Raw genomic sequence first — 14,099 nt, 5'->3', positions numbered from 1 at the left:
ACCCAGCTTCGCACGACTGGATATATTTTTTAATATTTGGCAATAAATAAAGCCTAAGATGTAGCATTGTTTTGGCGAATTTAATTTTTAAAATCGGTCCTATTTATTAAGTAAACTTACGATACAAATCTTAAAGATCAAAAGTATAGATTTACATACAGACCTTTTTGTTAGATATTTAGAATTATATCTACAAATAAATTCAGATGTAAATAGTTACCCGATAAAGCCTATTGTAACGTTACTTTATTGCACAGTCCCGCGTGTTTGGAAATTATTTAAATTGCTACTTCATTTATAGGTATGGTTAAAAAGCCTTTAGGTCTTTTGGTTTTTCCATCCATAGTGTAGTCAATAGTCGAAAACAAAACAATCGTAATCGACTCCAGGAACTCCGAATTAAAACGCTCTTAGGGTGAAAATGAACTAAGATTTTTACACATGCGCGTCATAGTTTGTGTTGTCTTGCTGGAATCATACTCTTAGAGTCATCAATGAAGCAACGGAGACGGAGATAGGCTTAAACGATATTTATAATGAGTTGTTAATTGAGAAATCACTTTAAAGTTATTGTTGCTTGAAATTTTAGATCAGTAGAATAGGACGTTATTAAGTATTTAATTAGTAAATGCTTTAATTTGAATACCTAGATTCACAATATTTCCTCGAAATTCCCTGTTGTTAATTCTCAAATCGATTTTTAATTAGTGAGTAGTAATTTAAAACATTTTACGGCTTTACCGATTTATTTTACTTGTCTATTGTTTTAAACATCATCGATATAGATTGCCTTTATTAACTTCACTATCTAAGATAATGTTATCAATATGTTGTAATAAACATTGCCAACACTAACACGCAATGGAAATACTTGTTTGTGTAAAATCTATAAGTTATGTCCTTACATTGTTCACTATAACATAGTTGATACTCGAAACAGCTGATTTTTGTTTATGTAATAATGAGAGTCTGGCAGTTTGTATGTTTCGTGCAATGATTTCCTTTTCTGCCTGTTCAACGATTATGTAATGAAAATCTTACCTCAGCATCTGGAGCGGAGGCCCTTCGCCGTCCCCGCCATAAGCGATCTTCGCTACCACTTATCGCTCCACAGCTCCTCGAGTGTGTCTTGAGAGCGGCTAAATCAGCCCCGGCTGGGGACCGCCTCGTCTCACAACCACCACCCCCTAATGTGCCTCTTGAGTCAGCCGCCAATAAAGCTGATTCAAAGCTACCACGCCACGAAAATCGTTCACTATCACTCGCGACACTACCCCTACTCGCAGTCTGTTCTAGAATATCATGAGATCGACTTCGTGCCAGCGCTCCCGGTTCAGACGCACTATCGTCATCTGTGGTTGGCGATGCGCCTGCCGACACCTCGTGCATCAATGCCACTAGCCTCCCGCCTATATGCCGCATCACTTTACCAAATAAAGGTGGGGAACCGTCACCCACACGACCTAGAGTTGCAGCCAGTCTCTGGTATGCACCGACGGCGTCACGTTCAAGAGAACCCTGTTCGCTGTTGCCTTTATCAAATTCGTCAATTATTTCGCGACAACTATCTGATATCTGTTTTCTCAAGGCAGATCGATTTGCTGAGACCTCCAAGTCAGACCCGGCATAATCTGATGAGTCATAGGAGTCACTCCACGTATCCTCGCTTGATAAATACTCCACTATTTCTCGCACCTCTTCATCTCTGATTCCAGGAACTGTTTTCATTAATCTCGTTAGTTCAGTTTCAAAATAAAGTAACTGCGGTGGTTTCGGTGGTTTAGGACTTTCAGAGTTCGAAGAGGCCGGCGTTGATGTTCGTACGTTTGTAGAGTTAATCATTTGTTTGAAAAACTGTCTCATTTTAGTCATCATCAAATTTGTTTCTTCATCTGAAGACCAGTTGTTAAAACTATCTTTCCTTGAAAGTGGAGTCGGTGGAGGGCGCGACGAGGGTGTTCTTTCTATGCGTTCGTCTGTATCGGGTCGTACCTCTTCTATTATTTCTTCTAATTCCGTTTTAGGTTCGTGAGATTTTGTAAAATCAGAACTTGAATCGCCATTTCTTAATAAATCGTCACAGCTGCCAACAAAACCGCTATCACGACTAGTTTGTTTTTTTGATTCAGAAAGTTCTGATCCAAGAGGTGGGAACTCGGGTCGAGGGCTCGAACGGCCATCCTCTCCTTCCGATACTGACCTCGTATCATCACGGGTTTCTTCAGGAAATTCCATAGACTGACGCCGCTCGTCAGCGGGCGAACTTCGCAGCTTTTTATTTTGTTTTTTCCGTTTCGTTTCACTTGACAAATCCAATCGCTCCAGTGACTCATTGCAGTTATCGGATTCTGTGCTTGAGCCATCTGAAATTTCTTGGTTTTCTTGTGATGGTTCCTCACCGGCGAGTAAATTGTCTAGAGATGACGAATGTGACCGCGGTGTACCTCGAGCACGAACTAGGCGTTTTCGTCGTTGCTCCGGGCTCTGTTTCCCTTCACTGTCACTACCCACACTTCCTGAGCCATCTGAATCCCTTCGTTCCTGGCTGAAACCCATAAAACCGGACAAAAAATATTTTTCTAACCTAGAGGTCACAAGCTCATCACTATCGCCACTTTGTCTGGGTTGTTCACTATCAACTATCGATTCACCGTCCTCACTACACACACTAGAGGTGTCCGATACCTGGTCATCGTCATCCCGAATATTTTTTCCGTCACCTAATCCAAAGAAAAAATACTTTTCGAGCTCTGTTGTTGATAAAGGACGTTGCTTTTTTGTTGTGGGCTCAGTCTCGCTTTCTTCACAACTTTCTTCTACTATTGTATGTAATGTGAAGTCTATGGAACGCCTACAATATGCGAAATCATCTGCCCGGGTAGGTAAGTTCGCTTCGTCCCCTGAATCGGAATCTGACTGAGAGGTGGCTTCCTCATCGTCATGGCTGACGTCGTCGACCCAAGAATCATCATCGGCGAGTCCGTCCTCGAGGCACACAACTGCAGAGAGAGTGTCGGCGTTACTAACAACAGTCACTCCAGCTGAAGGTTGCGCCGATTCGTCGTCGGATAATCGTTCGTTAGTTTCGTTTTGTTGTGCACTTGCGTTTGGGTCTGGTTCGTTGTCTAAGTTTGTGTGGTGCACTGTGATATCTTGCATTAGCCGCGTCGTGTCTGACGTGACTACGGAGACACGATCGTGCGTTATCATAACGCGGCTAGTGAAACGCGCGGACCCGTCCACACCGGCCGTGCGCGAGCGGCAAACTGTATTCTCCACAGGTGCGCCCGCGCCCCTCTCCGTCTCAACGCAAACCGGCCGCGAAATGTGCGTTTTCTCCTCACCGCGGTCCTCCATTAATTCTTTCTTCAATAATTCACTAAGCGTACGTTCAATACCTTTAAACAAATCAATTTTTTGTACGGGCGGCAATGATGATATATTTGAGTTTTCGAAGGCAGGTTCCGGCGAAGGAACCGGTTCTGGTATTATAGCGCTAGGTATTGTTGTGGGGCTTGATTGTAATTCCGCGTTATTATTACAGGATTCCGTATTTAAGTATTCCGAAATTTTAATATTGCAATCGAAGTTGAATGAATTATCCAAAGAATCGCACTCAATAACATCTGAGGAATTTCCACTTTGTGAATTTTGATTTAAAGAATCGAAACTGCTTAGATCCTTATCACTGCTTACTTCGGTAAAACTGTTATATTTTTCATTGGTTTCACTCGAGAGCATATTTGTATCACTAAAATTTGAAATTCGTTGGTTTCCATTGTCCAAAATTCTATTGTTCTGAATCGGATAAACGGAATATTCTTCAGTAAAATTAAGAGATTGAAGTACAACAACATTATTATTAGAACAAGAATCCTCCTGATAATCGTGCAGATTAATATCGTTTTGTAACGCCAGTTCCACAGCTACCATTTCTAAGCTGTCAGATTTTTTGTCGTAAGAGTCGTCGCAATCAATTCCACTACTGTCAGCGTTTTCATCGTTTTCCGAAGATGAAGAAGTGGGATTAACAACAAACACTCTTGAAAACTGGCCACCCCCGCCGCCGGAGTCATCGGAATCCTCGTCCGACGTAGGGGGCTCCTCCGGGGCGGCGCTTCTTAGGTCATAGCTCCTACGCGCAACGCCCTTCTCAGAATCACTAGATTGAGCCGACTCATTAGATGAAGGAAAAGCTTTTTCAGCGTCCAGATGATCAGGCATAGCTTCTGTACCGTCTGACAAAACGGAAAGACAGTCGTCCTCTGCGATCACTTTTATACCGTCTGACGTTTCATGTTGAACTGCGTCGATAGTGTTATCGCTCTTATCGCTATCGCCGAGCTCGACCGTTTGCGATTCGGACTGTATTGCTTTATCAGTCCTTTCCACGGTCATCTCAAGCCGATTTCGAGGTAAAGCGTTAGCGGTGGCGGCTGCGGTGACAGCAACGGCGGCGGCCGTTGTGATCCGAGCGAGAGCGGCGGCATCGAGCGGTGGGAAACCAGGGTAAGTGCTCCAATGGGGAGTCGGCGGAGTTTGCGGCGTAAATGCGAGTAAGGCGGGCCAAAGGGCAGCCGGAACTGGCACAGGTACGGGGACTGGGACGGCGACGAAACGTGGTTCAGCGCCACAAGAGCAGGCGCGTTGGCAGTCTTGTGGAGTATGTTTGGGAGGTGGTTGTAACGGTGGAGGCTGCGCCGCCGCCGCGCCGGGCTCGAAGTAGTCCCAGTCGCAGTCGTCGGCCACGGGGGGCGCGGCGGAGGACGCAGTGGAGGCAGAGTCTTCCGTGTCCTCACGGCACGACGAATCCGAGCTGAGGAACACAAGGCGGTAGTCCTCGGGACGCATACGACCGGCCTCAGGTTCACTCACTTCGCCCGGCTCACTATTGACGCCCCAATCTGAAAACGAAATGGTACAATTTTTAAATATGAATTACACATTTGCAAATCTCTACAAAACTACTTACAGCTCTAATAATTAATAACACTACAGCAATTATATATACATGAACATTTGCTAATAAAATTCATAAGGCGTTTTTTTTTTCACAATAACTACAACTAAATGTGAATTCTAAATCACATCGCACATCGCGCACGCATATCTACACAGTTATAAAATATTTGATGCATTCTTTTTTAAGCGAGTATTGAAAAACACAAGCTACAAGTAGATTGCAAATCGTACCGGACGAAGTTTTGTTGAAAGATAAAATATTTTCAATGTAAATATTAGATGAGGAAGTGTGAGTGCAATGAAAATGCAGTGATCAGTAGAAAGCAGCACGGATGGGTGGCCCTCGTCGTGATTTGAAAGCAGCACGCTACACGAACCATGCTTAGATAAACTATGTATTAGTATAGAAATTAATACATTCAATGACAGCCGATAATCTAAGATCATTAAGAGCGTAATTCGTTTGGAGTATGGTAATATTAACAAGTAAGCCGAACTGCCTTAGACAAGATAATTGCAAGTAAAATGAATACAGTCAAAACCGGTTATAACGACATTGAAGGGACCGTATAGTTGCCGACGTTATATCCGATAGTCGTTATAAGCAATGTCATATATTATATATACACAAGTATAGTTCATATGTATGTACAATACATACAAGTTATATTATCATAGTTATCTATCTAGAATAGGTAGGTATGGGTTATAATATGGTATGTTAATATTATAATATGTAAACGAGTCAAAAAAGAAACAAAAATATTTATTACGAAATAATTAGGTACAAAAGTAATCAGTCATTTTGGTCTGTTTTATTTTAGCCCAGTCTCAAATATTTTTTGCATTTCAAGTTTCATACTCCTCAAGGTATGAGTATCACCAGTATCAAACTGTTCGTTAAAGGCAACAAATTTTTGGAAAATCGTTACAACGTTAAGAGTCTCGGAAATCGTTGTTGGCTGAAACTGTTCGTTGGGAGAAAGTGCGTAGGTAATAATATGCCTAAATATTCATTCAACGCCTCTAAATAAGATTTAAAATAGTTTGTATTGTTTTGTTTTGCTGAGACAAGAAGCGGTTGGTCGTTATAGCCGATGAATATCGATAAAATGTCGTCGTTGTAAGCGATATGTCGCTGTATCCGATGTTGTTATAAGCGGTTTGTTTACTGAATAGTTTACTAGGGATTCGGACGGGACCGTACAATCTGGTTGTAGTAACCGATAGGTCGTTGTAAACGATGTCGTTATAAACGGTTTTGACTGTAATTCCCATTTATGATACTGACATTCGGCTGTGATCCTTTAGAGCAGTGTTTCTCAACCTTTTTTGTGTCCATCTTAGCCTTACTAAAATTCGTGCACTATGCATCATACATCATTTTTAATATTATTAAATATTGAAGTGATCACCTAATAAATAAACCTTAACAAACACTGCTATGGATGTTAGTTTTTCATCAATGTTTGACTGAAGTCTTTTCGTTAGAACTTGACTAAAGGATATGTCAACGTGATTTGAATAATACCGCGTAAAATAACCTTTACCTACAAAAAGTAGGCCTTTATTGGCAAGCCAACGCATACAATGTAGTACAAATGTTTCACCTTAATATATACAATATAAGTGTTAAGTATTCATATTACGTATAAACATTAACATAATGACGTCGTTCGTTAGAGGTAACATATAATGTTGACTTGTGTACGAGACATAAGAAATTTGTATGAAATTGACAGCCTGAAATACAAATACTTAGTACAAATATAACGTAATAGTAACAATAAAGAGTATAGAAAATGTGATGTGTGAAAAGGAGAGACCTTTTCGACACCTAACTAATATAGCTTAAACAATTTTCGGTTTTCTAAAACCAATGTTTGGATAATCTATGCGCTGGGCCTCAGATTTCTGTATCTGTTTCATGATCATTTGTCAATCTAATAGGGAAGTAGGTGATCAGCCTCCTGTACCTGACACACGCGGTCGACTTTTATGGGATAAGGCAAGCCGGTTTCCTCACGATGTTTTCCTTCACAGTCCGAGCGTTACGTGTTACGCACATAGAAAGAAAGTCCATTGGTGCACAGTCGGGGTTCGAACCTACGACTTCTGGGATGAGAGTCACACACTGAAGCCACTAAAAAATAACTGATTGATTTTTAATGATTTGATACCTTTTATTTTGGAAAAGTTACTATTAGTCTATTTTCCTGATTTTCTTTGGCTCAGTAATATAGCCGCAACGAATATAGTATACACGCAACGAATCATAACTGAGATATTAACTAGGAATAATATTCAAATTTAGATAAATTTAATTATATATAAAATCCTCAAGTGCCGCTGTGTAACTTTAACATAAGTCTCATTTTAAGTTAATAGTTTAACGGCATCCGGACACGCTTATGGTTCGTAAGTTAACTTCAGTAGGTACTTAGGTTTAATTGTGTTTTAAAATCAAACTGTCAAAATCAAACGTGTCCGTGTAATTGAAAATTATCTTATTGCTATTTAAACAATTTTATAATTACATATTTATTTCGTATTCCTACAGCTTACTATACTAAAATATAGCCAAAGATGGAATACATAATATTTACAAAATTATTGAATACACTTAACTAAGTTGTTCCTAATTCGGCTGTGTTGTGTGATAGTGTGTAAGTAAGGGTATGTACGTGAGGGTGTGTATGTGGGGTGTGCTCGTGATGCTGGTGATTTAGCACTATAAATATTTTTAATACACCTTTTAAGCATATTCCGCGATAGCTTAAACAAGTCAAGGCTTAAATATTGGTCGTTGTATGTCCTTATTATGTTAAACATTAATCTAGAGTTAGAGTTCTTATGGATCATTACGAGAATTTGTTCTGAAATACATACATAGTTTTAATTTTAACTATGATTATTATTCAATACATATTTTATTCTTTATAGATATTGTATTGTATGTTACAAAGCAAGAACATCTGTGACCTGTAAAGTTAACAATAAAGACAATTCAACGAGGTCATGGTAGTTATTGAATATTGAATTATACATTATGGCAATTTCAATAATGAGAATAACATTCTATTACAATTATGTTTATTTAAAACAAATCTAGTAATAGAGAGAACAGCTCTATAGTCTATAGATATCTTTTCTTGAGTTTGAAGCAAAAATCTCGAGAACTATATATGTTTAGAACCAATAAAAACTGGGTATTCATTAGACAGTAAGTTAGAGGTAATAGCGCGATATGTAGTGCAGATAATATAGTATATATATAACTAATGAATAAATATATATAAATCGGAGTTGAAACATATTTTATTTACATTTAAGTCACGTCATAAACGTAAACAAAAGTCAAATACTCGTATATTTTGTTAAATTATTTATTTTCAAAACGTTATCAAATTGGTAAAAGCATTAAACTGCTATTTTATATATGTTTTAATACCGTTTGGGCCTTTAGACCAGGATCCCGCGTCTTTTTTACTTATCACCTATTTAAGGCAAGTAGGTGATCAGCCTTCTGAGCTATATATACCTCATTAGTTTTTCTATCTAAGACTCAAAATACGACCAGAGTGTAAATTTCGGAAAGAAATCCGTTTATGTAACTGGGATTCGAACTCAAAGGGTTTAGAACGAAATGTTAAGAATGTTCACTGTTCTGATACTTGTATGAAGAATCTAATATGTAATTTGAGTTACATAACAAGCAAAAATATACTTTAACCTAAGTGTAGGCGGTATGTTCTTTATGTTTACCTTGAACTGGCATTATACGAAAGCTATGAAAGATATAATACATTCATTGCATGAATTAAATATTCGATAAAAAAATTACATTACGAAACAAATTAAAAACCATGCAAAAATTGATTTCATATGTATTTGTTACGGAGTATTGTTAGCTACGCAATTTTATAGGCTGTTATTATATTACATCAATATTAAACGTTTTTGGAATGTTTCTTTCAAAGAAAACTATATTAAAATGACTAACGCTTTCTTCTCTTTTCTTGTAATAGACAAAAATTCGTGGGCTTATGAAAAGAACTAAAGCATGGCGTTAAAAGTCTGTTCTTTGTTTCTTCAGAAGAAACTTTAAATCAAACATTTTCATCACGTAATTTCTGTAGCAGTTTACTGATTCAAATGACTAGTGCTTTCTTCTCTTTTCTTGTAAAAAAAAAATCGTGAACTTATGAAGAGAATGACTGAAGCATGGCGTTAAAAGTCTGTTCTTTGTTTCTTCAGAAACTTTGGATCAAACATTTTAATCATGTAATACATAATTTCTGTAGCAATTTACTGAAACATACGCGCCTAAAACCTTCAGATTCAAGACTCAAAACCGTTATACGCGGTTTAAAATTTAATTCGAAATCCAACAATGTCACACTAATCTTTATCCAATTACACGATATATGATACTCACATACGAAGGCTTCATATAATGCTCATATGGCTTCATCACATTTATACAATTTGGTAAGCACAAATTAAACACAGCACTATAACTGTTAATCACTCAATAAGATAAAAAGTTTCGGTTAGGGCTGGAAACGAGCGCGAAGTCGAACGCGCAAGCGGATGTGCGCATGGTGCCCGGCGACTGCTGCGCTTGCTATTCTAGTGTTGCGAACAATGATCGATAAAAACAGATTTGTGGAGATCGAATTGTGTGTATTTTATTAGAAATCTAATTTATTGAAAAATTTTTATTCGTCATTTATGGTAAATGACGTAAATAAAATATGTTTATTATGGAACATAAGATACAGGTATCACTTATTCCGCGTCATTAAATTTGAAACTGTAGGCATCAAGTAACGTTCCATGATGTCTTAGTGAAGACACATGTTTAAAAAAGAGTTAAATGATGTTTTGTTGATTTTCGTTAAACTATGGAAACCAATATAACGTATAGATATAATTATGCAAAACTTTAATATTTATTTAATCAAATAAACGTGCTTATTAACACGCCACGCGGATTAAATGTTGCGACTTGCGACGCACTAGTTTTCTTTAACGGCAGTTAGGTTACAAAGGTTCAAACATTTACAAAAAGAAAAGGAATATAAGAAAATATAATTAACTATGTAATATTCGTAATTTACAATATAATTAGGCTAAAAAGCACGCGAAACGTCGGTTAAATTTAAAATTATGAAAAATAATTGTAGATACATAACTTCAATCCGGTAAAAATTGTTTTAATGTCATATAATTAGGCTTTTAAAGACGTACTTACAAGTACTTTGTTCCCGTATATCGTGATTTTTTTTTACTATTGACAACACTATAACTTGACTCACCGCACGTCTCAACGCCAACAACAAAACTCAGTCGAATGTTTAAAAAGTCGTAAGTGACCGGTGACGACAGACGAAACACAGCCTAGCGAAGGCCAGATTTCCAAAAAGCGACCGCGGCTTTTAAGACCTTTCTCGCATTAAACTCAGTCGAACAATGAACTTGCAACTAGACCAAACAACTAGGCGCAGGTATATAGACTACTGAGCCAATTGTTCGTGACACGGACGCCTACACATTTGCGTGTGTCCCTCTTACCTGGCTTTAAAGGCACTAGGCACGCTGTTTAGTTCTCGCATGTTGGTAACGTACTGGAGTTTGCCTCGCAAGTGAGACAGGTGAAACCATAAACCGTATCGTTGAAGGGTCGAGTATCGGTTTTAGGGTTTCCATGAGCGTACCTTGCAGTTGCTGTTCAATTTCTATTGACTTTGTTTATAGTTAAAACAGTAGTTTTAAATGTAAATTACATTTGTTTTATTGTAACAAACTGAAACTAGTTAGCATAAAATTACTACTGTAATGGTATGTTCTTACAAAAGACCTAAACTTATTTAAAATATTGATTCAAAGAACGAAACGCATGTTCAATTGTTTTTCTTCATAATACGTACTTTTGTCTCTTTTGTTTATTAGAAAAGTGTCACGAGTGTGTTAGAGACAACTACCTATAATAGCCATAACTAAGTTCAGCCCAGTAGGAGAGATGCGCTAAAGTTAGTCTTCTTAAATAAGAATAAAAGAGAGTATAATAATTAACATATGGAGCAGTGTTGGCCTAGTGGCTTTAGCGTGCGACTCTCATACCTGAGGTCGTAGGTCCGATCCCCGGCTGTGCACCAATGGACTTTCTTTCTATGTGCGCATTTAACATTTGCTCGAACGGTGAAGGAAAACATCGTGAGGAAACCAACATGTCTTAGACCCAAAAAGACGGCGTGTGTCAGGCACTGAAGGCTGATCACCTCCTTGTCTATTAGATTTAAAAATTATCATGAAACAGATTCAGAAATCTGAGGCCAAGACCTAAAGAGGTTGTAGCGCCACTTATTTTTTTATTTTTTTATAATAATTACCAAATCGAAAAAAAAAAATCTGACAGAAATTAGATAAGCCTTAAATTGCAAATATTATTACATAATGTTGGCTGAATTTTAAATGTGTATTTTATTTATTAATAAAATTACATGACCATAAATGTATACAATTCTCTTGTCCACAGAAGCAAGGAATATTATAAGATATATTAACTACTAAAAAAATAAAATACGTATAAATCAAAATGCTAAGAGGTACAAAGTACAGTCAGAATAATTGGTAAGACCTCGAAATTTGTGGTCATCTTCCGTTTGAAGCTCTGAGCGTGACGGCGTTGAACTTCTCAGCACAAAAAAACTTTAAAAAACTCCAAGAGCGAAGGTTTACGACCTATGTGGTTCTGTAGGATATTGACGTTTGGAGCTTGAAGATGGGGTCCATTTATAAAGCTCATTCAGCTTTTAGTAAAAAAAAATAATCTACATTTTATTGTTATTTTCTTGTTGACTACCCTTCCCCTACACGCAACAAATGTTATTTGGAACCCAGGGCCTCTCTGGACGTTCTAGGTTCAATTGAAATCGGTAAAGTTGTTTACGCGTGAAAGCGTTACAAATATAAACTTTCACTTTTTTAATTACCGTCTATGGATAATTCAAACAATAACCTAAAATTACACATTTCCTTATGCAATCACTGTCATTACAGTACCCTAATGACAAAGACTGAATTTTTTCTCCTCTTTTTGCAGAATATGAATCGCGAAGCAAATTGAAGGCTGTTTTAATGTAAGCAATCACCTAAATTATTTTTATGATACGCTGTATCTAAATTTATCAATTACAGCTCTGGCGTTTTGGTAACAGGTGATGGGCAATCATACATAAAACATTTTCAATCTGGCACATTGGATAGGCTAGCTTACACAAAGTTAGTCAATAAATTTACCACTAAATTGACCTCCTCCACCTCTTATAGTATCACAGAGGTATCTCTAAAGTTTCAATTAGTTATTATTTTTATTTCTCGATAAATCATCCAGTATTCAGTTAGCAATAGTTATTAAGTATAAAGCATGTGTTTGCCTGTTAAAGGGGGTACACTGTAGAATTAGTTTTTATTGTTATTTATTTCTGGATAGAGGATGTTGTGCCCGTTGGCACATCTTTTAAATAAATATATACTTAATTACTACAACTGTTTTCTTTGTTGATACTAGTGTTATTTGGTTTCTTGCATCGGCTACCTATGGAGACTCGATATTCAATTGGTTTGTGACGTTTTACGCGCATTTTAATGGTAATAATGTTATGTGGTGTATGTCATTGGCCTTAGTATATAAGTTAATTATTTAAATATGTTCGACGTGTACAGAAAAACTGTGTCCAGTTTGTGTTTCCACCACACTGTTATAAACTTTTTTGTCATAAACATTTTAGATTATGTATACAATAAATAAATAAAAAATCACATATAGTAATGTAATCATAATATGTACGCACAGATAAAGTTTATACTATTCTACCCATTATCACAGTATTCTTCCACTTAAGCTAATTAAAGCGTCGTTGCAAAACTACAATAGCTTAAACGCTTGATAAAGAATACGATATTAATAATAATTTAATACTAGGAACTCGGCTACAAGAACACTAGTCGAACAGCAATAGCTCAAATTTAGAAATCTATGACGTAAATAGTGCCAAAGGATTTTATTATGTGCGTGTTAATAATGTAAAATAACGGGCGTAAAATAAACGTTAAAACATAGCAACAAATACGACAATATAATCTACACAAAAGCAAATAATGAAACTATTTAGGATGTCATATAAAAGACATCAACGATTTAAATGTTGAAGAGCAAAACGATGAATATTTGATTTATTTGCAAAACATATATGGGGTTGGGTTTGATATATAAAAACTATATTTATAATCTATACATCTTTTATATACTATAAAATAAATAAAATAAAAAATAAATAAATCAGTGGCGCTACAACCTCTTTAGGTCTTGGCCTCAGATTTATGAATCTGTTTCATGATCATTTTTAAACCTAATAGAAAAGTAGGTGATCAGGCTCCAATGCCTGACACACGCCGTCGACTTTTTGGGTCTAAGACATGTCGGTTTCCTTCAACGTTCGAGCAAATGTTAAATGCGCACATAGAAAGAAAGTCCATTGGTGCACAGCCGGGGATCGAACCTACGACCTCAGGTATGAGAGTCGCACGCTGAAGCCACTAGGCTAACTGCTCATATAATATATTATATATATAGATACAGATACTTTGTGGACGAATTTAAATATAAATAAATAAAAATAGCCTGTATTCGAGTACCACACTTTCATTATTTATTTATTTAGATACTTTGCTAATATCGCCATATGACAATTTATGAATTACTACGGTGTTACTTAGAATCGATTTAGTATGTTATTTTAGTTTATGATATGATGAATGATAAATATATCTATAGATTTGCAATTCAGTTTATTAATACACGATTAGTTAATGATTAATAAAAGAAATGCCTTATTCCCTAACCGGCCTCGCGCACGGCTGTTATATGTTACAAATATTGCCTGAGAAACCTCAAATAGCGTAGAATTGTAATGGTGAAGAGATGTTGTAATCTAGTAGCTTTAAACAATGCAGAAATACGAATCTTTGGTCTGTATAGTAGTAAATTATTTCGATTATGATGAATGTACTTCATAACATTACATTGATAACTAAATAAAATAATGTTTTTTTCTTTCTTGTTGTACAAC

At 36.7% G+C, this 14,099-nt stretch overlaps 1 protein-coding gene across 3 annotated transcripts in view; it reads right to left on the bottom strand.

Annotated features, from left to right (window-relative positions):
- The window catches only part of LOC125063140, a 64,127-nt gene that overhangs the window by 28,057 nt on the left and 21,971 nt on the right, over nucleotides 1–14,099 (bottom strand). For 2 of the 3 annotated variants that reach the window (XM_047669383.1, XM_047669384.1), the window contains exon 3: nucleotides 1,042–4,904. In XM_047669383.1, the coding sequence (XP_047525339.1) occupies nucleotides 1,042–4,904 (3,863 nt within the window). Of the gene's footprint in view, nucleotides 1–1,041; nucleotides 4,905–9,400; nucleotides 9,552–14,099 lie in introns of those variants that run through there. The other variant, XM_047669386.1, reaches the window with a different exon arrangement.

The sequence above is a fragment of the Pieris napi genome, chromosome 3, assembly GCF_905475465.1.
Source record: "Pieris napi chromosome 3, ilPieNapi1.2, whole genome shotgun sequence".
Taxonomy (NCBI): domain Eukaryota; kingdom Metazoa; phylum Arthropoda; class Insecta; order Lepidoptera; family Pieridae; genus Pieris; species Pieris napi.
This window is presented reverse-complemented; position numbering and strand designations above follow the sequence as displayed.